General features: G+C 45.1%; 1 protein-coding gene across 1 annotated transcript; it reads left to right on the top strand.

The window, feature by feature from the left end:
* Positions 1-9,417: 9,417 nt before the first annotated feature.
* Positions 9,418-22,520, top strand: SLC3A1 (solute carrier family 3 member 1). Its single transcript, XM_057396959.1, has 10 exons — positions 9,418-9,883; positions 11,106-11,285; positions 12,294-12,448; positions 13,410-13,535; positions 16,282-16,401; positions 17,045-17,169; positions 17,730-17,928; positions 18,684-18,830; positions 21,081-21,197; positions 21,978-22,520. The coding sequence occupies exons 1-10, from the start codon at positions 9,457-9,459 to the stop codon at positions 22,416-22,418; spliced, it is 2,037 nt and encodes a 678-aa protein (XP_057252942.1). The 5' UTR covers positions 9,418-9,456; the 3' UTR covers positions 22,419-22,520.
* The last annotated feature ends 763 nt before the right edge of the window (positions 22,521-23,283 follow it).

Consider the following 23,283-nt stretch of genomic DNA (forward strand, 5'->3'; position numbering starts at 1 on the left):
TGATACGCTTTATATTTTCTTGAGAAGGATTTGTCGAGATGATGCGAGTGTTCTATATAAAAAGATAATGAAGTAGGACTTACGAGGCATCTCCTAGTGATGGATTTGCGTTTGTTCTGTAGCGAGTGTGGCTTTGTGCCGCAATAAGCCAGAAGTCTCAAAGTGGGCTTCTTGGGGAGACAGAAGAGTACTAACAACATTTGGAGCTCCTAGGGCAAATCCAGCCCAAGTTCAGCCGGAGCGAGTCTTACTCCAGCTGTAGCAGAGCATTCATTTAAAGTCTGTGAGAATTCACATTAAACTTGAGGTTTTAATCCATCATTTTTTTTTTAAGTTTCTTCAAGATGTGAGGGTAGACCTATGGGGTTTTACTTTTTGCAGTGTTTTTGAGAAAGTTCTCCAACATTAATGCTCTCATGTTAAGATTTTTGCTGGTCTGGGTTTTTTTTACCTTGGGGGTTAGACTGGATGATGTCTGGAGATCCCTTCCAACCCCAGTGATTCTGTGATTAATGATGCTTTTTGGCTGAGTGGGAGAGGAGAACAAAATCCACCGTGTTGTTGATACTGCATGGTAATAACCTATGTGAATACGTCAGTGTTACCGTGGAATGCGTTTAGAAACAACCTGTAGATTTTGGGTCTGAAGCTCTGTGAGCTCTTTGAGCTTTTTCCTTGGATCTGCTTGTACAGCCTAACACCTGCACGCTCTCCTTACGAACTATAATACCTTGCTCCGCTGGTAAGGTTTCCTGTGCTCCATAGGCTCCATCCCTATGGACACGTATACGTGTAGGTTTTTTACATCATGTTGGTAGTCTCCCTGAAATGGAAGTGTTTATGTTTCTGTTCTACAGAAGTGAAGCATTCATATAAGCTTTTTCAAAGAGAAGGACCATAGCTTGCACAGCTACAACGACAATCAAGGCATCTTTGTTTCCTGTAAGTCAGTACTGCTTTCCATTTATGCACCCACTGGATTGCCAATGCTAACAGTGTTTTTAGCTTAATCACTCTTCGGATTTCAGCAGCCTGCAGGAAAACCTTGTGCTTGTTGACTTTGTATTCTTGGGGTGAGAACTCTGAAATCTTGATAAAATTTGTTCATTATTTGCTCTGAGTTGTCAATTTGAACATCAGATTTAAAATCGTGTTCTCTTACTTTGCCAACCGGTAGCTAACATAAAGATACTTCCGTAGAACACCAAGAGCGAGGAGTGTTTCTCCCACCTCAGGTCTTTCTAACATGTCAGATTCAGCTTGATTCTTCCCTTTGTTTTTAATGACATCTCTTGTAACAGACACAAAGTCGTCCGTGTTAGGTGTCAGATCTGCTCCCTGATGGTCTTGAGCAAACTGATCCTTGTTAAATGGACTGGGGAATAAAGAAACGGATGCAAATGGAAGTGGTGTCATCCTGAACTCAAAAGGCTCATATGAGGGGTTAACTACAATAAACCTGTTAACAGACTGGATCTTCATGTACTTATTTGAGCCTGCATGCAAACCTCTGCAGGGTTTGGTGAAAATGCCCATCCTTTCCATGAAGGAGCAAAAAAGACCCAACAAAACAACAGTCAACAGCTAAACAAAACCCATGTACGCTCAAAACGGGGAAGGTTGGCCGGATAGCTTTTTGGTGTCACACAGAAAATGGAGTTAAGTCGGCCCCTTCATCTGTGAGCTTTATTACACCGTCAGCCACAATCATTGCTTTAAATCTTCCACAAAAAGTGGAATTAGGCCCAGAAAAACAGTCCTTTTTTTTCCTGTGGCACTTTAAAGGTCCATAGTGCAATCAAAATCAACAGGCACTTAATCTTTGTAACAGCACTGAACCAAGCTTTAGTGGACAATTGTTACTTCTGGAAGATGAAGCAGAAACCACTGCTGCCTGACATCAGGTATAAGGTCTACTGTGGCAACAAAAGTCACAGTGCCAATCAGTTTTAAATCTATCAACTTGGGTTTTGTTGGGCTGAAAAGCAGATTTTACATGTCAGGATTGTCTGCTGAAGGTATATTGCTTTTAGCTCTTCATAGCTGTTAAGTCAAACTTAAGTCAAAGGAAGGTAGCTCTGTTGGTGCAGGTGAGCAACTGCATGGGATGCTCCCGGAGATGAGGGCAATTTGGCAAACCCATGGGAAAGTACCTGTGTCACTGAACCTTTGCTATCTAATCCAGGTAAGTGTGCAGCTTGTGCAGTTGAAACTGCCCCTGCTTGGGGTCTTGTGTGTCTTTGCAACCCCTTTCTCTGTGTACCAGTCTGGTCTTGTCCTGCTTATGTTTAATTGGGCTGTTGCTATGCAGGTCTGTGCTTTGCTTGTACCATCTTCTGTTCCTACCTAGCTGCTGCTTTGCTGATCAAAAAGACAAACAGCTTCGGCATTCTAGCATGACTGTGCCTCCTTTTCGTGTTTAGCTCGCTGCTTGAGGTCATCTCTCATTTCCATCTTTCCCTTTGTTACATGCTCGACCGCTGCTGCTGTGCTTTGCTCTTTTTACATCTGAAAGGTCACGTTCCCCCACATACCTGGTTTTGTTCCAACTGCTGGTGTTCCAAGTAGATTGGAGTCCCACTGCACTTGGTACCACAGACCGGCAATGCTGAAAGCATGAGAACTGTGAGAGTGCCTCATAGAATGAAGGGCAGACACTTTAATTACCTTCTGGTGGGGGGGAATGGGTATGTGTGATGGTTGTCCCTTCACTATTTGAGTTTCAGAGATGGGGGATTTAAGGGCACTGTGTGAATCCTTGCTGAATGTAAAATTAAGTTCTTTGCCTCGCTGGTATAAACAAGGTCCTGTTGTATGCAGATACGTGATGTGAAATACGGCACCTGAAGAGCCCACGCAGTTCAGTGAGTTCCTTCAGGTCGAAATGGAAAGGCTGGTGTGTGTTTGCTGCAGGCAGTGCTTTCACCCTGGTCACTGGATCCTGGAATGCCAGGTGATTCTGGAACAAACCTTGGTTTAGGAGGTGTTTAGAGGTTATTAGGATTAGTATTATAGCAGTTGCTCTGACTTACGGGAAGTAAAGGTTGTCTTCGGTTTCGGTCTTTGTATGTTCAGGGGAGTCTGAAATCTCAGAGTAAGTTCTGCTCCCCATGTCCACACTGAATGGGATGTTTGTCTTTGGAAATGGCTTCTTGTGCAGCATCGTCTTGATGCAGAGATCTAGTTTGTGCTGGCCAGAGAAGCCCCTTCCTTGAATATAGACACTGGCATGCACCAGCTGTTGCTGTGCAGAACGCGGGGTCAGCCCACCTGAATTATAGAGGGTTGGTTTTCTGTTGGTTTGGGGTTTGGTTTGAGCATTTTTAGATAGAAATGGGTACTTCCAGTTCTTTGTTTTCACTCCCAGTGTTCACAGTGACTTTTACTCACTCACTCACTCACATTCCTGTTGCTGGACTGTGGCCTGACGTGAAGGCGATGGACTGTTGGTCTCAAACACCCACTGTAAAACTGTTGGGATGGAATTCAGTACTACAGAGGGAAGATCCCTGCACAAAGACTGGAGATTTCTGATCTGAGCCGAGCTCTTCCAGCAGGGAATTATAACCTGATAGCAGGGAACTGTAACTCAGGAATATAACCTGAGTGGGTTTGGTCAGTAAACGCCTGCCACCAATTTGATGTATGTGAAAAAGCAGGTTAGTTGCAGGAAGGACAATCAGATGCGCTGATAGAGACAGGGAAGGAGTAAACTCATCATTCCAAGCTCTGGCAATGCTGAGTGGAGTGCTGTATGTAACTGTGTAGTACTACATGCGTAATACCTGCAGGTGGGGAAGCAGGCACTGTGAAAAGCAGCACACAGGTCACGTAGTGTCAGACCTGCAGAGGCAGAACAGAGTATTCCTTGCCTGACAGCTCCCCCCTGAAAATACTTCCATCCTTCCACATGAGGAAGTTCTTAGCGCTCGACAGAACAAAGCTTGCTCCGCAGTTACTGCTCAGTGAATGTAGGTTGTTGGCAGATAGAAGTTCTAGCAAGGGTAGATGTACCCCTTGCTATGGGGTACAGCGTGTTTGGTAACCCAGAGGGTGGATGTGGTGGAGATGCAGTGCAATGCCATCTTACTTTTGAGCTTCTGCTTGGCTCCATGTTGGGCTTGCCTGGCTGTGCTGTCTGCATTACAGATCTCATTTCACCAAGTCACTCTTGAGTTTAAGGCCATCAAAACTTCATCAACAGACTGTCAGGGTTTAATACTATGCCGAACATCCCCAGCTCATCAAGGGAAAAACTGAGGTTTGGGGCCCTCACTGGGAGGGTGTTAAGGGTTATGCTGGAAAAGAAAACTCTTTGCAAGTCATCATCCTCTAGGACAAAAAGGTGATGGGCAAATGCTGTAAGGGGAGGAGTGCTGACCATCTGAATGGAGAAGGATGCAGTTAGGTGAGCGAGTTTCCTTCTGGGGAGGCAACAAATCTGAAGCTTACTTTAAGTTTCTCTATGGGTGCGTGACCATATGGTGTTTGACCCTCTGTGTTGGGGGGGCATCCAGAAGGTGTCAACTCAGCGTGCTGCTGCTCTTACAGCCGCGATAACAACAAGAATTAGAGGGTAATCTCAGCAGCCAAGCTGATCACCCACGGAGGGCAGGGGCCAGGGGCCTCCTTCCTGCAAACCCTACCCCTGAAACATCACATGAGCTGAGCAGTAACTAATTGCAGCGTTTATAGCGCCATTAACCTTTAATCACGGAGTCCATTAGTGGGCTAAAAGCATTTAAAGACCAACAGAAATCCCCACCAAACCCCATCGCAGCGTCCCACGCGATTGCGTTTTGCCACTCCTCAGGACTGCAGGCTGATGGCAGAAACCCCACACACACCCAAGGATGCCCAGGGGAAAGGATGCTGCATCCGAAGCTTGTTCCTCGAGAGCATCTCTCTCTCGACAGCTGCCCTCTGCACCGGGGGAGGACTTTCAGTGCTGAGTGAAACACAGCTTTAAAGGGCAGCTTATCCGTCAGCCTTGTGGGAGCCACTGAGGGGAAAACTGACAACCTCAGTGTTTGCCTCTTTGCATGGGTGCGAAGCTGGCGCGGATTCTGTAAGCCATGAGGTTATAGTTAAAGTGCATTATGCCAGACCCATGCCAGTGCTAACAAACCGTTTAATGAGAAAGCATTAGGCAAGAGAACTTTCTAACAATAAGCATCTTCCTACACTTGGCACGTTAGGGCGCTTAATCACCCCTCTGTATGGTTTTTGGTGTAATATGTACAGTAATAACTGGTGAGCCGCTTGGCATTTGTATAGCATCAAACAGCAGCCTACTTAGCCGGTGCATCTAAATAATTATATATAAGGAATACTTGTGGAAATTAACCCCTCCATCTTACAGCAATAACCATGGCAATCTGTGTGGAGATAGCAGCTATTACTGCCCACGTACAGGTTGGTTTTGTTTCCCTATCTAACCCTGAGGTAAACAGAGTACCTGGCACAGGATATGAAGTGTTTTCTTTACTACTTACTGCTTTTCAGTGGGTTCAGCTAATGCGGTTGCATTGGCTGGTTACTCCCGCTAAACTGCAGAATTGCCCAGGAGGGAACCATTTCAGAACCGCTTGAGAGCAAGCCAGAAGCATAACGCCTGCGTACGTAGAACGCATTTTAAAGGCAAAAGTTAAAGCTCGGTGGAAATCGACAGTGATCTGCCTCTCCTAAGGTAAAGGTCACAGCTTTCCTTTACCAGATAATTCCAAGGTGAGAAACTCCTCAAGATGAGGAGAGGGGGGAAAAGTAGATCAGGAATACAAAATAAACCCCGTGTGGTTCTATTTCTAAATACATTGAGAAGGAGGTACCAGGTTTAACCTATTGAGAAGGAGGTACCAGATTTAACCTATTGAGAAGGAGGTACAGATTTAACCTATTGAGAAGGAGGTACCAGACTCCTGGGCTTGCCCTCCAGGGTCTGTGGTACTTGGTCATCCAGACCTATTTTAAGCTCCTTTGCTGTATTTTCAATAGAGGTTTTATAGAGAAGTGTTTCGTATTCAAAGTCCACGTCTGGCCTAAGCGTACCTGTGCTCTGCTGGAACCTGCTTGTGCTTCAGCTCTTACACGTGGCAAGGTGGAGCTGATCTGAAATACAGTTGAAATCTGGCTGTAAGCACAGTCAGACTCTCACCAAGACAGACACTTGGTAGTTTCCAAGGTGGTTTATGTTCTCTTTTGACCTTAAACTAGAGTGTGCCCCTGTATCTACGTAGCCACTGGAAGAAGGCTGAGGTAGCACGCAATGGCTCCTGTGTGTTTTGTTTATCTACCACAGCAGTATAATCCTCCTTTCAGCCACACACTCAGCAGTTAAGGCACAATCTGTCCTACTTCAGGTATAAGTAAGCCTTCGAGTGTTACTTGGGGAGATTATATTAGGACAAGAGGGGCTCCTTTGAAGACAGGGCTCCCGCACAGTGGGGTTTGCAGAGCCAGCGTTGGCCCTTGTGCTCCTGCAGGTGTTAGAATGAGGGGGAAGTCATGGATGTCCGGATGGTCCGTACAGAGAGCAGTGGTGGCTTTAACTGCTGAGATACTCAATTGGCCTTTTTCACTCGGAAGAAAGTAGCACACAAAGGGCAACCTCTCTCTGTCTTTAAACCAGTGTACAAGTCTGTGCAGGCAATTGTGACCATTAAAGTTACTGAAATACTTGGAACCAGAGTTTCAGCAGTGTTTTGTTCAGTAGTACTCGGTGCTAGGAGTACTCACATAGTGCTTGGGTGACGTGGGGTTAGGTCCCTGGTCCTCTGCACACTTCATGCTTGACTGGGGGTAAGCCGTTAACAGAATAAGCTCTCTCCCAGTCTTTAGTTCCAGCTGCAGAGCCATACACTTCCTGTGGTATGGAATACCCCTTTGGCTAGTTTGGGTCAGGTGTCTCTGCTTCCTCCTGTGCTCCTCCTCGCTGGCAGCCTGAGAGTGAAAAGTCCTTGGTCAGACTAAACATTACTGAGCAGCAACTAAAAACATCGGTGTTATCAGCACTGTTCGCAGGCTGAAAGTCAAAACCACAGCAAGGCACCAGCTACTGAGAAGGAGAAAAATGACTGCTACTGCTGAACCCAGGGCAATGGTGAAGAAGAAGATCCTCAAATTCCAGCTGTATTCTTCAGAAAAGATGCTGACGGTGACTTGCGACAAGTGCTGCATGGTGCAGTCAGCATGCGGTACAACACAAGGAAGCAGCCTTGCCTCTGTGGGCTCAAGCATCAGGGGTGACAGTAGAGAGGAATGGAGAAAGGAATAAGCAGCACCAATACCTGGTTGAGATGTCACTGTTAACTTTGGTGCTTTGTCCTGTAGTTGTCTTCTAGCATGAATACATCCTCTGTGTTCTCTACAAAGGAAGGGAGGTTGTTCCCATTAGCCTGGTAGGAAGCTGCTTGGGTAAGTAATGTGCGATCTGCTTGTCAGGGTCACTCCTAGTTGGCTTCTTTCAATGAACGTCTGTCTTCAACTCTTTTTTTGCATACGCTTTACCCCTCTCTTTGTAAATGTCACAGCAGGAGCCCAGCTTTATCTTACAGGTGTTGGGTTTGCACAGTATCAGGATCTGAGAGACTTGGCTTTGTTCTTGGGGTGAGTGAGGAGGGTTTTGGAGGTCAGACACATTGCTGGGGGCTCTGTGTGCACACATGTAGAAACAGAGGTGCAGAACACAGGTTTACCTATGCGGACAGACCTGCATTCCCAGCTCTGGTTCTGCATTACGGCAGCCCCACATTTAGAAACATGCTCATGGTCTCGGCAAAAAAAGGGAGCGGAGGACAATGATGGGACAATCAAAACCACCCCGAACAAACACAACCCAACACCTCACAGCTCCCCGAGCTGAGGGTGCTGAGTCAGTTCCCATGGCAGGCAGCAGTGCTGTGGTCATCCTTTGCTCCTATGTTCTGCTGTGCCTGGGTGCTTGGAGGAGCCTTGGGGTAGTGCAGGAAGCTGTGGGCACATTTAAGCCTTTGGGGCTGGGGGAAGCAGCAGGATGGGAGCACTGAGGCCTGATGCAGTCTAAAAACTCCTCTGCATTTGCACATTTCCCTTTTTAACTGGAAATTAATGAAGTTAAACAGTTGAAACAGGGTGGGGAGTGGTTGGCTTTGTACCGAATACAAGCTTATGGCCTCAGATGCTCTGGGCACGGCCTGACTCTGCACAGGGTGAGGTTGCTGCCAGGCACTGCTATGAGGAAAGGGAAGAAGAAGCTCCAATCTGTCAAAGACCACTTCTTAGCTCAGCTTGTCAAGAAACAACACATTTTTCACTCGTTTGACTGTTCCATGCTGAATTCAGTCATTAGTTTGTAAACTTCTGTCACTGTTTGAGGCAAACATCATAAATACTTTTTTTGAGGCCAAACCCAACCTTTTCTCCACTGCAGTTTCCCATGGGAGTTTCAGTGGGACCCTGACCCTAAGGTTGTGGGCAGGTGATTGCTTTTACGTGTGATAAGGCAGCTCTTTGGCAAACATGCATTGCCTTGTGCTTCCTTTGGCATGCCTGGGCTGGAGGGGATCTGTTGGTGGATGCAGGCTCCCTGGCTCCAGGGCAGCTGGGGCTGAGGGCACTGATGTGTAAATCTGTGCACGCTTGTGGAGGCTTTGGGCACTGATATTTTCCTGGCCTGAGTAGTAGAAAGGGAGGAAAGGAGAAAGGAAAAGCTGCTTTCCTTTCATCAAATAATTGGCAATGACAGTAATATTGGGCAGTGGGGTTTGGTTTTTCTCTCCTGAGTCTTGCTCATGCCTGTGCCGAGCTATCCTGTCCTGACCCTGGGGTAGCTCTGGGTGTAGCAGCCTGCGACATGCTGTGAATGGCAGGGTTGGAATGTGCCTTACCCTTGTTACTGCTTAAGGCTTGTTGGGTGGGCTGGGCTCGGTTAGTTTGGTGGGTTTTGCTTTTCAAAGGTGTGAGAAACAAAGCACAACCGGCCTTTTGTCCTTCCTTAGTTTGTATTGCTGCTTTGGGCCACAAGCTGTCAACACCTCCTTGTCTTCTTGTCCACACTTAAATCACTCATTAATGCTCAGACTGCTTTAGGCAGGGAAGACCCAGACCAGTGTGGAAAGCTGCATCTTCACTACATCTTCTACTGGCTAAAAAACCCCATCATTTCCTCTTGCTGGCAAAAGGAAGTTCGGTGTGCAACAGCAAACCCAGCTCTGCTTGGCTGGCAGAGCAATAGGCTTACCTCCCCCTGGAAGGCTGCACGTTCTTACAGTGTGTTGTTATCTCGCTGGAGATGCCTGCTATGCAGAAGAGCAGGAGCACTTTGCCCTCCTTGTCTCTTCCTGAACTTTGTCCACTGGGTCAGGATTGATTATAAACCCAGGGGCTAATTACGCTGCTTCTCATTTCACTGAACAAAGGTGTGTGGGCAACACCTCTGTGCTGTGGCCAGAGTCTCTAGGACAAGACCTGTGAAGGGAAATGGTTGAGGAAGAAGCAAAGAGCTTACCTATGGAGCTGAGTGAGAAGGGGGGTGTGGAGAACAACGGGTTTGTTCAAAATGAGGCTGTTGATGACAAGGGGACCAACTCCAGTACCCAAGAAGAAGTGCCAAAAGCGTGCACTGTTGATGTGGATGCAGCAGCTACAGAGGAGCCGGTGCTGAAGCCCTATGCAGGGATGCCAAAGGAAGTGTTGCTCAAGTTCTCCAGCCAAGCCCAGTACAGAGTGACCAGGGAGATTCTCTTCTGGCTCATAATTGCCACCGCTGTCCTGCTTGTATGCGCCACGATTGCCATTATTGCTCTCTCTCCAAAGTGCCTTGACTGGTGGCAGGCGGGTCCTATTTACCAGATCTATCCTCGTTCCTTCAAGGACAGCGACATGGATGGGAATGGGGATCTGAAAGGTGGGTGAATTTCCAGTCTTGGTATGTGCAAAGCTATGTAGCCGTTGTCCATGTGTATGCATATATATATATATCTGTGTGTGCATGTCCATGTATATACATATATAGATGTATTTACAAAATCACCATACAGTCCAACAGAGAAAGCCACCCTAACGGAGAAGGGAAGAAAAGTTGTCTGACTAATCATTAATGGCAACTCACACTGTCCTGAATAAATACAGGAGCTGCTTGCTCAAGTTGCTAAGTCTAAGCCTGGAGTTTGCATGTTTAGAGGTGGGGATGAGGGCAAGAAGCAGCACCACTGCCATCAGAGTGAAGTATCCCCTCAAAACTGAGGTCAGGCAGGGGCAAAGGTGGTGCTGAGTGCCTTGCAGTGTTGGGTTGGCAACATTTCCTTAAGGAAAAGTGTGTGAGGGGGATATAAAACTGACAAAGAGGAGAGAACGATACCTTACTTCTTCTTCCTGGCCTGGGTGCTTTTGAGCTCTTAATGCCTTGAGAAGGTGTGCCCCATAGCAGGAGGCAATGCCACTTACCAGTAGCTTAGCTGAGACTGAGAAAGAGAAGGATCAACACTGCAATGGACCATTTCCAAACAGCAAGCCCTGGCTGTAATATGTTCTGCTGACAAGTGAAGAGAAGGAACTGTTCCTGTAGTTATGTGCCAGTAGTGATGTGCCAGGAAGACAGGAAAGATTTGGGTTTAGAAATGCTAGGGGAGGCTGCAGTGAGGTGCCCTTACAGCAAACAACAGAAAAACTCCGTAAGAGACCTTTCCTAAGGCAGGGAAAAAACCTGGGATCTTTGCATTGAAATTGTGCTTCCCTTTGGGTGGTTCGAGGATTAATGGCTGTGCCTTGCAATGGGAAAGCATTTCAAATGCTGTTGCTGCATTTTAACAAAATACAGGAGTTTTCCAGAAGTGAGAATTAACTTTATTAAATTGTAAATATTGTTATGATGCAGAATAGAGATTTGGTTTGATCTGATGTTCTTTCGTTCCTGCTTTACCTCCTTTGTAAAAGTGGCGTTGAACGGTTCCATTCTGTGATCTATCCCTGAAGAAACACCACAATTGCCCTGGCACCCCTGAAAACAGGGGACGGTTGTGCATCCAAGGGACCTGTGTACCCCCTTTGACTGAGGGCCCACAGCAAGCTTACTTCAACAGAAATAGTTTGTCTTTTCTAAACAGACGATGCTCTGCTCCTTTAAACAGGCATCCAAGAAAAACTGGACCACATTACGTATTTGAACATAAAAACTATCTGGATCACCTCTTTCTATAAGTCCCCGTTAAAAGACCTTGGGTATGGTGCCGAAGACTTCTATGATATTGATCCCATGTTTGGATCAATGCGCGATTTTGAGAACCTGCTTGCAGCCATCCATGACAGAGGTAAGCTGCAGCTCTGAGCAAAATAACTCTATTAAGACATTCAATTCAGACCAAAGAGGTGCACCTCACAGCGCTGGGTTGTGATCTGAGATTTCAGCTCACGCATCCGGTGGTTCCCCCATGGTGGTGTTGAGCAGAGGCAGATGGAGATGCCGGTGACAAGTCTGCATCAGCTCCACAGCAACATGAGTCCTGCCATTGCCATTTCACACCTATGAGCATTGGGGTAGTGCTGGGAGCTACAACAGCACTGTCAGGCTGCTCTGTCCTCTGCAAGTCATGCTCCCTCCCCACTGAGGATGCTCGTGGGTGTCGGGGCTGATGTGCTGTCTGTGCTCCCTGGTGGGTATAGTGTGGGCATCCATGGTCTGGGCTGAGGTGTGATTGGTTTTGACTGAATTTTATGACTGATGGCTACTTTCTGAAGCAGACAGGAAAACAATTACAGGCTTGGGAGGGAACATACGCTTCCTTCCTGTGACTGCATCCTCGGTTGGTGCCTCTATGCCTTCGGCCAAATGGTTTGCTCCCAAAGGTGTTGCCCCTTACAGCTGTAGGGGGAAGGGAAAATGGTTTGCCAGGCCCCAAAACACCTGGGGTTTCAAAAACCGTCTAGTCTTCAGAAAGGGTGAGGAAGAACATGTGTTTACTGATGCTAGACTGGTGAGGTGTCTTTCCCATCTAGGAGGTGTGGGAGACGGGTATGAAGCCACAGTTAATGGAAATGGTTCTTAACAGCAGAAATCTGACTCTTTTCTTGCCCCTTCTTTCCCCCCCCAACAATGGGCTGGGGGAACAGTACCAGCCAGATGTGTTGCAGCTGCCTGCAGGTTCTAGTTAGTCTGCGTTGGTAGGTTGGAGCTTTTGGGGTGGTTTTGCCTCTCTCCTTTGCCAGACCTCTGGGATGTAAGCACCCCAATCACTTGTGATACTGCACTGGAACAAAAAGAGGTGAACTTTGTCTGAAAAGGGTCCATGTAATGGTCGGTTTGTGGTTTGATTTTTAAGGGCTAAAAGTGATAATGGATTTAATACCGAACCACACCAGCGACAAACACCGGTGGTTCCAGCTGAGTCGCAATCGCACTGGCAAGTACACGGACTACTACATCTGGCAGGACTGCGGCCAGGCTGCGGGTTCCATCACTCCTCCAAACAACTGGGTAAGCACTGGAGGCAAACATGCAAATACCAGGCTGGATTCAGGTGGCCACAGTGTGTGCTGGGTCGTAAATGCCTGCAGGAGGTTCAAACCGATGTTACTCAGTGAGCAAGTGCAGATTTAAACCGTCTCAGGGTGAACGGTTCCTCCTTCAAACAGAATTTAACAGATTACTTGTGTTCCTTTACCTCGGTGTTAAACCTTCACTCCTTAAACACAAAGAGGATGATTGTGCATAAGCCATTGTGTCCCCTTCTGTGACTGGGTGCTTCCCTCTAGAAACTCCCTCTCGGCTCCCCTGCAGTCACGGTGGGTGGGGAAGGAAACAAACAAGTGTGTTGGTGGCTTTTTTCCTTCTTCAGGAGGTGATCAGGCCAGAATGTGTGTTCCCTGTTCCAAATGTATTTACTTGATCCGATGGGTGCACAATCAGGAGCTTGTGTATTCTAAAAACGAGGTGGAATGAGTATTTTGTACCAGCTTGTGTAGCTTCTCTTTAAACTTGGCCTTAAGAGCTATCCTAGCCTTTGGAATCTTCTATTACAGAGATTTTGACTAAGTTAACATCTTACCGTGCTGACTGTTGTTGGTGCTTCAAAGGGGTAATACCGGATTGCAGAAAGCTCAGTTAATTAAAGCTGGTTTTGGTAAGATTAAGGAAAAACAATTCCAAAAGCAAAGTTCGCACCCATGTTTCCCCCTCTATTCTGGACAATTCTCAGTGGAAGCCTACTTAAAGGAAAAAGAATGAAACAGAACCTTGAGCAGCAAATACGTGTGGTAAAACACAGCTAAAGGGAGAGCAATGAGTGGGAGAGGGAAATGTAAAACAGAAGCACAAAATCTAGTCCACTGATGAGACATTTGGTGCTTTATTACATGCACCGCAGCTTAAAGTGAATGCATAAGGGCACGTTGGTTAAATGGGGATTCCTGATTATCCTCCTCCCTTACCTGAGCAGGTGAGCATCTATGGGGATTCCAGCTGGCAGTTTGACGATGTGAGGGAGCAGTGTTATTTTCATCAGTTTGGGAAAGAACAGCCGGACTTAAACTTCCACAACCTCGCAGTCCAACAAGAAATCCATGTAAGTACGAGCCCCGCCGCGGCGCCATCAGCAAAGCAGCTGCTTCTGCACTTCAGCTCTCTGGTGATGGTCAGTTCTGTAGCTGGAAGAAATCCAAGGCTTGCAGTGTATGTAAGCCATTGTCCAGGCAAACATGAAGTCTATAAGCAAAACTGAGGGTTTGTGCTGTAATGCTTCCAGTGCAGAGCTACACACCACTAGAACTGTCCTTGAGCGGAAGCATTGGCAGAGGGTGCTGTTACAGCCCTCTGGAGTTTACAAAGGTACAACTATGGCATTTTTTGCTCTCTTAAGTCCCCTGCTCTCCCAAGTGCCTGCAAGATCTGGATGGGGTTTTGGAACAGCAGATTGCACTTTAAAAGGAGCTCCCTTTCCTCTTCCCTTCCCACTAAAGGCTATCTTAAAATTACTTTGATGCTTCAGGAGCCCCCTGCTTTTCAGCCCAACCTTAGCTGCAGACTACTGATACTTGCCTCTCTATAAATCAAACCTCAAATAGCTGTTCCCACTCTTGTTTATGCTGATTTATTTTCCATCTGTGACAAGATCCCCCTTAAGCTTTTGTTAAGCTAGATTAAACGGGCTGGGATTTTCCAGTCTTTCCTGAAGTGAGAGGCTCTTCATCCCTTTGTTTAGCCACTACTCACTCCTCATAGGCTTTTCTCACCTGTGGTTGGCCAGAACTGAACAAATTGAACAGAAAAGATGTCTGGGCAGAATCTTGCAGTGGTATAGGCACTTCTCTCTGTGTCCCAGGATAGCTGTTACTTGCTTTGAAGTTGGTGCTGTTATCAGGTAATCCAACATGAGTGCTCCCTGGAAGCAGTTAACTGCTTTCAGCTCTAGCCTCCATCAATAGCCAAGGATGAAGGCACTTAGGTGGGTTTGGATGTATCAACAACAGTTAGTGGAAGTGGAAGGCAGGGAGAGAAGTCTTTGTTGATGAAAGGAGCTGTGAATTAGCCAGTTAAATGTGGGGCTGGCACCTTGTTTTATCAAAGAGACGTTTGCATTTTCAGGAAAGGGAGACAAAAGTTGATTTGAATCACAAGGAACGCCTGGGCTTGGGGATAAGGGGGAGATAGTGAGTTTCGGTCTGTCAGCACCGCTGATGACTTAACAGGGGAGACAGATGGACAGCAATCACTGCCTCACCAAGGCAAGGTGGTGGTGCTCTGATGAAACCTCACGTCTGTCTGCACCACATCTCCCCGCAGACATTGTAGAATTCCTTAAAATATGAGGCAGGGCCTGAACATGGAGAATCTGAGAGTTGCTGCTTTTAATCTTTTTAATATGCTTTTTCCCCCGAAAATTTGCACCCCATCAGCTACTTCAAGTGTTTTGATTTTGTCCTTTAGTGTCTGTTACTTTGTACTGTAGAATTCTGGTGCATTTCTTTGGTGGAAGCCTTCACAGCTGCCCACTTTGTGTTGGTCTCTGTCTCTATGAGGCCTCCCCCCCTCATGGCAGGCACTGATTGTACATGAAGAAATAAAACACATTCTTGTTAGTGAAGGCATGAAATGAGGCTGCTTTTGCGAGGGATCCTTGGAGAACTCCACAAGTAACCTGTCCATCTTGATACTTAACACCGCATCTTGCCACTTGCATCTTTTTCTCCTAGAATTGCTCATACTTTTCAATGCTCCTGGCTAAATTGGTTTTTAGGGGTACTTGAGATACTATTGAAGCTCCAGTAGCAAACGGATGCTGCATTTCCTATGCAAAGAGATGAAATGAAAACGATGAAGTTTGGCCTGGCAACACCAACCTATGGTAAATGCTTATGAGCTTCATTAATTGCTCCAGCATGTTAAAGAATAATCCTTGCCTAGTACCTTAATTCAAAGCCCTGTTTCAGAAGGGTAGGTGGACTGAGCAGGAAGCAAAATGGACTCTTCCTATGGGAAAGTACAGCCCAGTAAGGTGGAGTCTTTATTTGCCAAACTAAAATCTGTGAAGCTGGAGCGTGGACTGGTTCTGCTCCAGCCCACTGAGGCAAGTGTACGTCCCACGTTAAAAAAAGGCAATTCAATAGCTGTGTTTAAAAAGCAGGTTTTGTCCTCAGACACAGCAGAGTACCTGATCTAAAAGAACATTTACAGAAACAGCCCAGGAGGGACTGAACTTTAGAGTCGCTTAAAACTAGAGCAATTAAAACTACAGTAATGTAATAGCTAATGAAGTGGGATATAATTTTACTAATAGTGAAATTAGGAATTGAAAGCAGTTAACTTGGGGAAAATAATTTTCCATGTGCCTACAAATCAACAAATAAGCCTGCAAATAACAGAAAAATTTTACATCAAATGTTTTAAGAGCTCTATTGTGTAAAAAGAATATTAATGGCACAAGGTCTGTGCAGAACAGCATATTCTCGCTTATTTGAATCAATGTGTTCTAACTATGTGCAGCCATGATGGGTGCTCAGCAACAGCAGCACTTAGCCTGAGCCCAATTGTTTTGATGGATGAGATTAGAAATGGCTTTTAGTGAGGCATGGCCTGGCTTTGGTCTCCATGGGAGAAGTTACAGGCCAGTCTTTTTTCCTTTATATGGGATGAAATAACAAGACATGCTTTATTTAGACTTCAGTTTGACTTCTAGTAAAATCTGAAGTACAAATGACAACATAAGCTGTTACAGATTCATACCACCTAACAGGTTTAGTTTCCTTTTTGAGTATATGCTATTTTGAATGGGGTGGGCTCACTTGGGCTTCTCAACTTTTACCTTTGTCTAGGACATCATCAAATTTTGGCTCGGCAAAGGGATTGATGGATTCAGTTTCAGCGCTGTGAAGTATCTTCTAGAAGCAAAGCATCTCCGAGATGAGCCTCTAGTGAACAAGTCCCAGAATCCAGTAATGTATATGTTGTGTCTTTGCTTTTGTCCTGTATGTGCTACTGGGGCAAGAGCGTGTATGTTTTTACCCTTTGTTCTTAATTGTGGCTTTAAGAAGACTGATAAGTGGTGTACCTTGGAAGGTGGGTGGCTCTTTGCCCTGCAAGAGCATGTACGAAAAGAAGCCCCTGAGCTCAGGTGTAGGTCAGTGAGTATACCTGCAAGCAGAAGCCCCATGGGTGGGAGGAGAATTGGTCCATACACACTTTGTAGTTCTGTTCTGACACTGTTGCCTTCAATTTTCTGTTTAAAATCATCTGCTTTGCAATTTATAGTTTAAAAAGACCAGTTTTGTGATTTTAATAGTTGATTGGTTGTGTCTGGGGAGCCTGTTGCAGGTGGGATCAGTTGGTTAGAGCTGCAGTTAGTGGGCCCTCTCTCTTGAAGGATGGAATCCAAAATAAGCAGCCCTGTGCTGTAACAACTTTACAGCTCCCAAGTGCAGTTCAGCTCTGCACTGTTAGCATTGGTATGCTAAATTCACTTCAGTCAAAACGGATTTGGGCTGGTGCATTGTCTCGGGAAAAGATGGAAAGAATTCGGAGAATTCTGAAACCTAAAATATTGGTGAACTAATGGGAAATATTGTATCTTTCCTTAAGGAGAATATCACTGCCTATTCCCAACTCTACCATGACTACACCACCACACAAGTTGGCATGCACGATATCATCCGTAGCTTCCGTCACACTATGAATCAGTTCAGCAGAGAACCTGGCCGATACAGGTAATCATTATTGCAGCCAGTTCATTTATTCTCTATCAGCTTCTTGCTAGGAATAAAATGGTGGTGGTGGTTTTTGATTTTGGTTTTTTTAATACCATAATATGCCATAAAAAGGTTTTTTTTTGCCTCAAATGCAACTAGTGGTGCATAGGCTGTACTATCACTTCCCCTCCCTTAACCTGGTGACAACACTCTTCCTAATGGAGCCCAGGCCACCATTAGCCAACTTTGCTACAAGGGCACATCACTGGCTCATGTTCAACTTGGGGGACCCCCAGGACCTTTTCTCCAAAGGCAAGCTTGGAAATTGCTGGAATATGGAGTGTGTGGATGTGGATTCAGAAAGATAAGTCTTCGGTCAGATACTTACTGCCTTGTGTTGACTCTTGACTTTTCCAAGAAGAATTTCTCCTTGTCTGCTTTACAAAATACTTTTCTCTGTATTAATCTTTGTCGGGGAATGGGATTCTTAATGCAGTGTTATTTTATATGTATGTCCAGCAGCATTCCTAGCTTCTTTCTGCTTCGTGCAAAAATGGGATTTGTATACTCCTTTGTAGATTTCTGGGTTCTGATGGTGATGACAAGGAAGACATGGAAGCAACAATGACGTATTATGGAAAAACTTTTGTCCAAGAAGCAGATTTTCCTTTCAATTTCAACCTAATTAGCATGAAAAATCTATCAGGCAACAGTATTTTTGAAGCTGTCAACCTGTGGATGAAAAACATGCCTGCAGGAAAATGGCCAAACTGGGCGGTAAGAGTTCTAGACCAGCTCTTATAGGAAGAGCTGGTTCCTATAGTTCACCTATGGGTGATAGTTCCTCTTATGGTGATAGAAACCTCCCCTTCCCAGTTGATTTCAGTGGGATCAGCAGCAGGCTAAGCCCCTGGCTAGCCTACAGAAGATAACCATGTGAAAGTCTCTGCTGCTGTAGTCACAGTTGTTGGTGCCAGCCGGCTGCCTTGCCCTTTGATTAAGTTACACTCCCTGTGCAAGGGTGACAGAAGGGAACTTATGATCATGCCTCTCCCTCAGTGTAAAATAGGGCATTGGCTTAAACCACCGGCAAGGACGGGATCAGTACAATTATCTTTGGCCATAAGCTGACTTAGTGCAATGAACTTTGCAAACCTCCTGGGGCCAGGAAAGAACATAGCTGGCAGCTGAGAGCAAGCACATCTGGGCTGGTCAAGAGATCTTTTCAGAACAAGCCCCACTTTCACACAGCAGAGAAAATAGCAGAAACTGGGGGGAATTGTAATTGTGGAGAGTTGTTATTTGTCATCTCTCCTCACTCCTGCCTCGTGCTGCTGGCAGGGCTTCTGTGCACTAAACTACTTCAGCCAGAAGCTTGTAATGGCACCAAGGTAGAAGATAGTTGCCCTCACAGGCCTGGAAGGGGGAATTAAAAAATGAAAGAGAAAAAAACCCTTCCGCCTTATTAAAATCAGTTAACCCATTTCACATCTGCATGGACATTTGTGTTTAACAAATGATGTTTTCTTCAGGTTGGAAGCCCTAACGCTCCTCGGCTTTCCTCTCGGATTGGGAAAGAGTATGTCAATGTCATGAACATGCTGCTTTTAACCCTCCCCGGTACTCCAGTAACTTACTACGGTGAAGAAATCGGCATGGAGAACATCGCATCAGAAAGTGTAAGTGAAGAGCATGAAAACTGATCCTGTTGTTGGCTAGTTCCAAGTAACAGAACTCTCAAAAATGGAACTTGTGTTAACCAAACCAGTCTTTATCACTGTTCAGATGGTTTTCTGTGCTCGCCATAGCAAAACCATTGGACAGCACGTGGCCAGGCTAGAAACCAGAAACAAGGCCCTGATGTGTGTCTGAACTGCTAGACTGCAGTCACCGTCCCCAGTTTCTGTCCTCTGCCAGAGCACCAAGTGCCAATACCAGGCCTGGGCTAGTGGTTAGGGGAGGTGTGTTGCAGTCATCCAAGGAGAGAGGAACCAATTCACTTTCTCCTTCCTCCCATGGAAGTATCCTAACTGCTATGCCAAAATCCATTATTTCCTGACTGCTACTAAAGGAAATCGGAGTTCATGACAGACCATAGCTACAGCTGCCATCTCCTGCTGACTACAAAGGCATCTAAGCCACAGTCCTCTATAGCGTGCCTAAGCTCTGAAGAAGGCATCTCCAGAAAGGGGTGGGAGTACAGACCAGCCCTGCTCAGTACTGGCTGGTAGCAAGGAGAAGCGGCTTTTGCTTGTCCTGCAGGGTATTTTCATTTGACTTTTAGATCCCCTTCTACAAAGGATTTAGGTACCTCAGCCTGGGAGCCAGGTGTCTGGTTCACTTGATCACTGCTAAAAGTAACGTGAAGACGTTCCACACTGTGCTGGCCTGTGGAACTTACAAGCTTTCACATTCAGCCCCTGTAATTTCTTGTCTCTTTTGTGATCATACCCAACTTGTGTTGTGTTTCATTATCTAAGATGTATGGGCATGATTGGAAAAGGTCATGCACAAAAGGGAATGGGTCAGCTCTGCCTCTCACGGCTGTATTTGAGCACCACAAAAACACGGTCCTGTGGCAGATGCTGGCTTCACTGTAGAAAGTCTCTGTTAGGGAGTCAGCCCCAGTGATACTACCAGTGGTGTTGGATGGCTGTGCATCAAAAGGAAAAAGATATCTGAACAAGCACAGGACTGCCACCAGGTTTGTCCAATTCAGGTGTGAGATGATTCTCTGATTTAAAAGGAAATCTCATTTCCTCTGAGGAGCACCTAGGCCAAACTGTCTCCTGCACTTGCTTACTGCTCACAGAATGATATTCTTCAGAAAAGTGGTGTGCCATCAGCTCCTCAAGGTTTACTCTGTTAGAGGCTGCCCTGAGGTTCTCTGCTTTCTAACAACACAGAGCCACTCAACCTGGAGAGGAAGATTCCCTGATTAATGGGTGTCATGGAAAGACACAGAGTATTTGATCAGGGTATAGTCTCTAGCCACAGCATTTAAAATACTTCAGGAGAAACTGAAAGAGGTGAAGATGAAAGGGAGTGTTACCAGTGCTCAAAACTTAGGATTCTTTTTCCCTGCTTTTCAGAACACGCTAAAAGGAGAAACCCATTATTTATAATGTCACAAAGCAAAGTGACAATTTCTTTTGTTGAGCTGCTGTTCTGACAGATTGTATTGAAAAGTGCCCTTTGTATGAAAAACAGTTTTCATGGAAAACAAACACTCAAAGTATGTGCAACATATTTTATGCCCTCTTATATCATTAAATTTAAGTGTCAGATCTTTTGGCAGCTCCTCAATAACAAAGAGGAAGCTTTTCCAGAAATTTTCTGAATTCTCTGAAAGAGAATTTCAGCCTTTTTACATTGACACTTTTGAATCAGCTAAAGCTGGTTTTCAGTAAAGTTTTTGCACTTGGAAATAATTTTATCTTTCTAATGCAAACAATCCTGTCCAAACTGTACCCCCTCTAAGCCTGAAGAGTTCTAAGGTGAAAAGCGTGATGGTTACAAAAGAACAGACGCTCAAGAGGATTTGAGTTTATTGTGATTGTAACATTATCTCTTCTTAGGACTCATTACCATATATTTGCTCACTGCATGGCTAGGTATTCCTCAGAACATCCTAGCTGTCATTAGTAGACTTCTATCCACCCATCTGTTGCAAGGGGAGACAACCCTGGTAGAGCCATTTGGGAATTCCACATTTTACCCATCACTGCGGTATCCACGAGACCATCCATTCTCCATGTCAGTAACAGTTTTGATTCTTATTTACTCTTTGGATTTGGAGCAGGATTACATCCTCCTAATTAAATTTTAACTTAAACTCAAGGAAGCAATACTGAGATGGTGATTGTTTGGAAGATGTGAGAACATGCTGCTTAAGGGGTAAACATACTAATCACCACTTTATTTTCTAGGTGACCTTTCCAGAGAAATCCCCCATGCAGTGGGATGGCAAAGTTAATGCTGGTTTTACTGAGGGCAACAGTAGCTGGTTACCTGTTAACCCCAACTACCAAAGCGTCAATGTTGAAGTAGGTATCTGCCTGTCTGACAAACTGATGCTCTAAAAATATCTATTTTGCTCCCACTCCTTTCACTGAGTGGGAATTGACAGTTGAGAATAAACTCAAAGGAAGAAAAAGCACTGAATCCTCACAAATTCTACTGGAAAAGGAAATCCTTGCAGCAGCAAGGAGCCTATGTCATTTACATTAATTTAAGCAGAGCAACTGCAATTACGATCTGGCAATTTGGCTCTTTAACACTCTTTAAACTATTTTAGTATCAATTTGGAACCTGGTTGGTTTGGTTTGGTTTCTTTTAATTTCTATTACCATGGAAAGCACTGGCCTTGTAACAAGAACCATAGACCATCTCTTAACATAAGCAGAACAGTGAATTGAACAGATTTTGCTGCTCTCCAGCGCTGACCAGAACTGAAGACAGAAAAAGTAAATCTAAGTCAGGAAAAACATAAACCACAAAACCAACCTGTGGCTTCAGTAGATAAGACTCAATAAAAAAAGCTCAGTAACAGTACTAGGACACCATGGGAGGAAGAAACAGTTGTTAGAGCTGGGGAAATTCTGCCATACCTCATAATCTCTGTCTCTGCCACTCCATAAATGCCAAGGAAGTGTATGTGAAAAAGCAGTTTTTCAGTGGGATCTGCAGACAAATATGATAAGAGGTAATTGTCAAAACAGAATTCTACTACATGTGTTCTCAGCAGGCTGGGTGGATGTGAAAGGTAAGCAGCATTTCCTACATTCAGTACAAAGACATGACCCTGTTAATGCTGGCTGTTGCAGATCCAGATGACCTGGTCCAACTCAACCCTGAATTTGTACAGAGAGCTAACTTCACTTCGCAACAATGAGCTCCCCATTCATCGGGGCTGGATGTGCTACATCTGGAATGACAGCAATGTTTTTGTGTATGTGAGGGAATTGGATGGGTTAGACACAGTCTTTCTGATGGTTCTCAATTTTGGGCAGGAATCAACAATTGACCTGAAAGCTGTCATTCCTAATCTTCCCCCTAAAGCTACTATAAGACTAAGTACTAATTTTAGTGATGCTGGTAAAGCTGTCAATACTGAACAAATTAAAACTGAAATGGGAGAAGGCCTCATCCTTGAATATAAAACAGCAAAGGCTGTTCATACTATGAAAGCTTTTCAAACAAATTGTTTTGTGGCAGAAAAAGCTTGTTATTCCAGTGCCTTCAATTTACTCTATTCAACCTGTTAAGTGCAGGAGTAGAATACCCAAGCTTCTATGTTGATTTAGAAAGCACTGGTTTCAGGGAAGCATTCAAAAATTTCACTTTGTCCTTTAAAACTTCATCTGTGTACAAAATAAATGTCCTGAAAAATAAAGCAGATACCAAATTGTCTTGCATCTGTACTGGTGATGGATAGGAAAAAGTATGGTACAGACTTACCCTTAAGGTCTGTGGAGAAAAGAAGTAAATCTGCCCTAGAAAACTGTCCTGTTTAAGTGCATGTACTTCTGTGAGGAAAGAGAAAAGGTGCTTCCTGGGTGCTGTCCTTACGGTTGCTGGTCATTCAGAGCTCCTGCAAAATCTAAAGCCAGTAGCAGTTCATGAAGTAACTGTAAAAATGGCTGTAGATGTGCAAAACGGACCCTAAAGGTGGCCCTGTATTTGTTAAAAGAGGTAAAAGCAAGCAAGTCTAATATAAAAAGTTGTGATGCTTTACCTCTTCTCTCAACTCTAAGAGCGCTGATTATCCTCAAAATTAATAAGAACAACAAGAAAATATAGCAAATATGCCCAATTCTACACTCAGGACTGCATTTCCAATTGATTGTCTCACACCCCCTCCTCCCCTCCATGTACCCTGCTAAGAGTGCATTCGCATTCCTCAGTTCCTTTTTCTACCCAAGTAGGTAGGTGAGGTGGGCAAATGTTAGCTCAGAGTAAGCAACTGAAACAACTCTACTGAATGTCACACTTGTTCACAGGTTTTGATCTCTACTGGGTGTACCTACATTATACCTACAGTGACACACAGGAAGGATAAGCATTTGACTTAGTGCAATCTGTTTTTGACATAGGGGTGATTTGGGGAACTCTTATTTTGGTTTGAGGACC

The sequence above is a fragment of the Pezoporus wallicus genome, unplaced genomic scaffold (assembly GCF_028554395.1).
Source record: "Pezoporus wallicus isolate ANWC-B61680 ecotype Strahan unplaced genomic scaffold, APGP_CSIRO_Pwel_v1 contig_8791, whole genome shotgun sequence".
Classification (NCBI taxonomy): domain Eukaryota; kingdom Metazoa; phylum Chordata; class Aves; order Psittaciformes; family Psittacidae; genus Pezoporus; species Pezoporus wallicus.